The following is a 1,378-nucleotide window of genomic DNA, read 5'->3' as shown; positions in this document are numbered from 1 at the left end:
CTTGAGTATTTCAAGGAGTTACAGTTGGAATAACGAAGTTAATATACCCTCCATGGAATGGTAGAGAATATAGTAAAAAACGAGATGAACTATTAGGGAATATTTGCCTTATTCGTCATCAAGTCAGGCAACTCCTTCCTCGACGATGTCTTCCGTAGACAATGAGCTTCTGTGATTCCTTATAAGTAGACATTTCAACACCGACGTTATTGTAAAAAATGCTGATTGCTAGGATTTAATTAAAGTTTTATTGGTCAAAAGTGAAAAGCTCACTTTCTTGGGTTAGGTCAGAGAGGAAGGATGGTGTAACTTATATTTATCCATAGATATCAACATTAATAATTTTAAGGAAACACTCATTAAAATCATTTGCCAGGTAGATAGGGTTGTAGTCATAGGGAAGGATGCTCTTTAACGGCCTCCAGGACCGCCACCACCATGGCCACCAGCACCGGCACCTGCTCCCATTCCCATTTGGGCTCCAGCACCGGCACCGCCTTGGCCACCGGCTCCACCACCAGCACCACCTCCGGCACCCATGCCCATTTGGGCTCCAGCTCCTGCTCCACCTTGTCCACCGCCACCACCTCCTTGGGCCATAGCCATTTGGGTCAACTAGGATTAAATTTTTTTCGACAATTTAAAATTTAAAATCCTTATATATTTGGAAAAGTACTATTTCCATTTTTTACTTACCACCAATAACACAACGAAAACAATTTTTAACAAAAATATCAAAAACTTCATATTGTTGATTGGATTTCTTTTTTTTTCTAGCACTCAACTACTCAGTAACCGAAACAGTTGGCAAACTACAATAATTTCGCCAAAACTTCGACATATTTATAGTTGACAGAGCTCATGATGCAACTAAAGTTCCAATTGTTTTTCCAAGTTTTTTTCTTGATTTCAAAATTGGATAAATGTAAATTGCATGTCAAGCTTCTGCTGCATTATCCCATTCCACATCCTAAATCCCTCATATTTTTCCTCATTTCGATAATTTGTTGTATTACAAAAATCTGTAAATTTTATTGTATGTCATCGCTAATTATAACTTTTTTTTTCTTATTTTTAATTACATAGATAATTTCTAGTAACGTGATTAGAGTAGAATGCAATTTAAATTGTAGACAAAAAAATAATAATAAAACAAATTCATCAATTATTTTTAATTAAATTTGACCTCAGTGGGCTTGTAATATTCCGGTGCAATGGAAAATTACAGGTAAATATTTGAAGTGGATTTATTCAAATCGTGCGAAGGGAAAAGTTTTTCAGTTTTTATTCAATAGACAGAAACGTCTGGCAGGACCATAAAAGAAGTATAATCAGGGCTGTCATAGAAACCAATTTTATCACTATTGGTTTTGAAAAC

The 1,378-nt window shown here is 35.7% G+C and overlaps 1 protein-coding gene across 1 annotated transcript; it reads right to left on the bottom strand.

Moving 5' to 3' along the window:
- Positions 1-229: 229 nt before the first annotated feature.
- LOC131804059 (uncharacterized) lies at positions 230-855 on the bottom strand. Its single transcript, XM_059126337.1, has 2 exons — positions 697-855; positions 230-615 (listed from the first exon to the last, which is right to left on the bottom strand). The coding sequence occupies exons 1-2, from the start codon at positions 745-747 to the stop codon at positions 412-414; spliced, it is 255 nt and encodes an 84-aa protein (XP_058982320.1). The 5' UTR covers positions 748-855; the 3' UTR covers positions 230-411.
- Positions 856-1,378: the final 523 nt, after the last annotated feature.

The sequence above is a fragment of the Musca domestica genome, unplaced genomic scaffold (genome assembly GCF_030504385.1).
Source record: "Musca domestica strain aabys unplaced genomic scaffold, Musca_domestica.polishedcontigs.V.1.1 38, whole genome shotgun sequence".
In the NCBI taxonomy this organism is placed as follows: domain Eukaryota; kingdom Metazoa; phylum Arthropoda; class Insecta; order Diptera; family Muscidae; genus Musca; species Musca domestica.
Note: the sequence above shows the minus strand (reverse complement) of the source record. Positions and strands in the feature narration are given on the sequence as shown.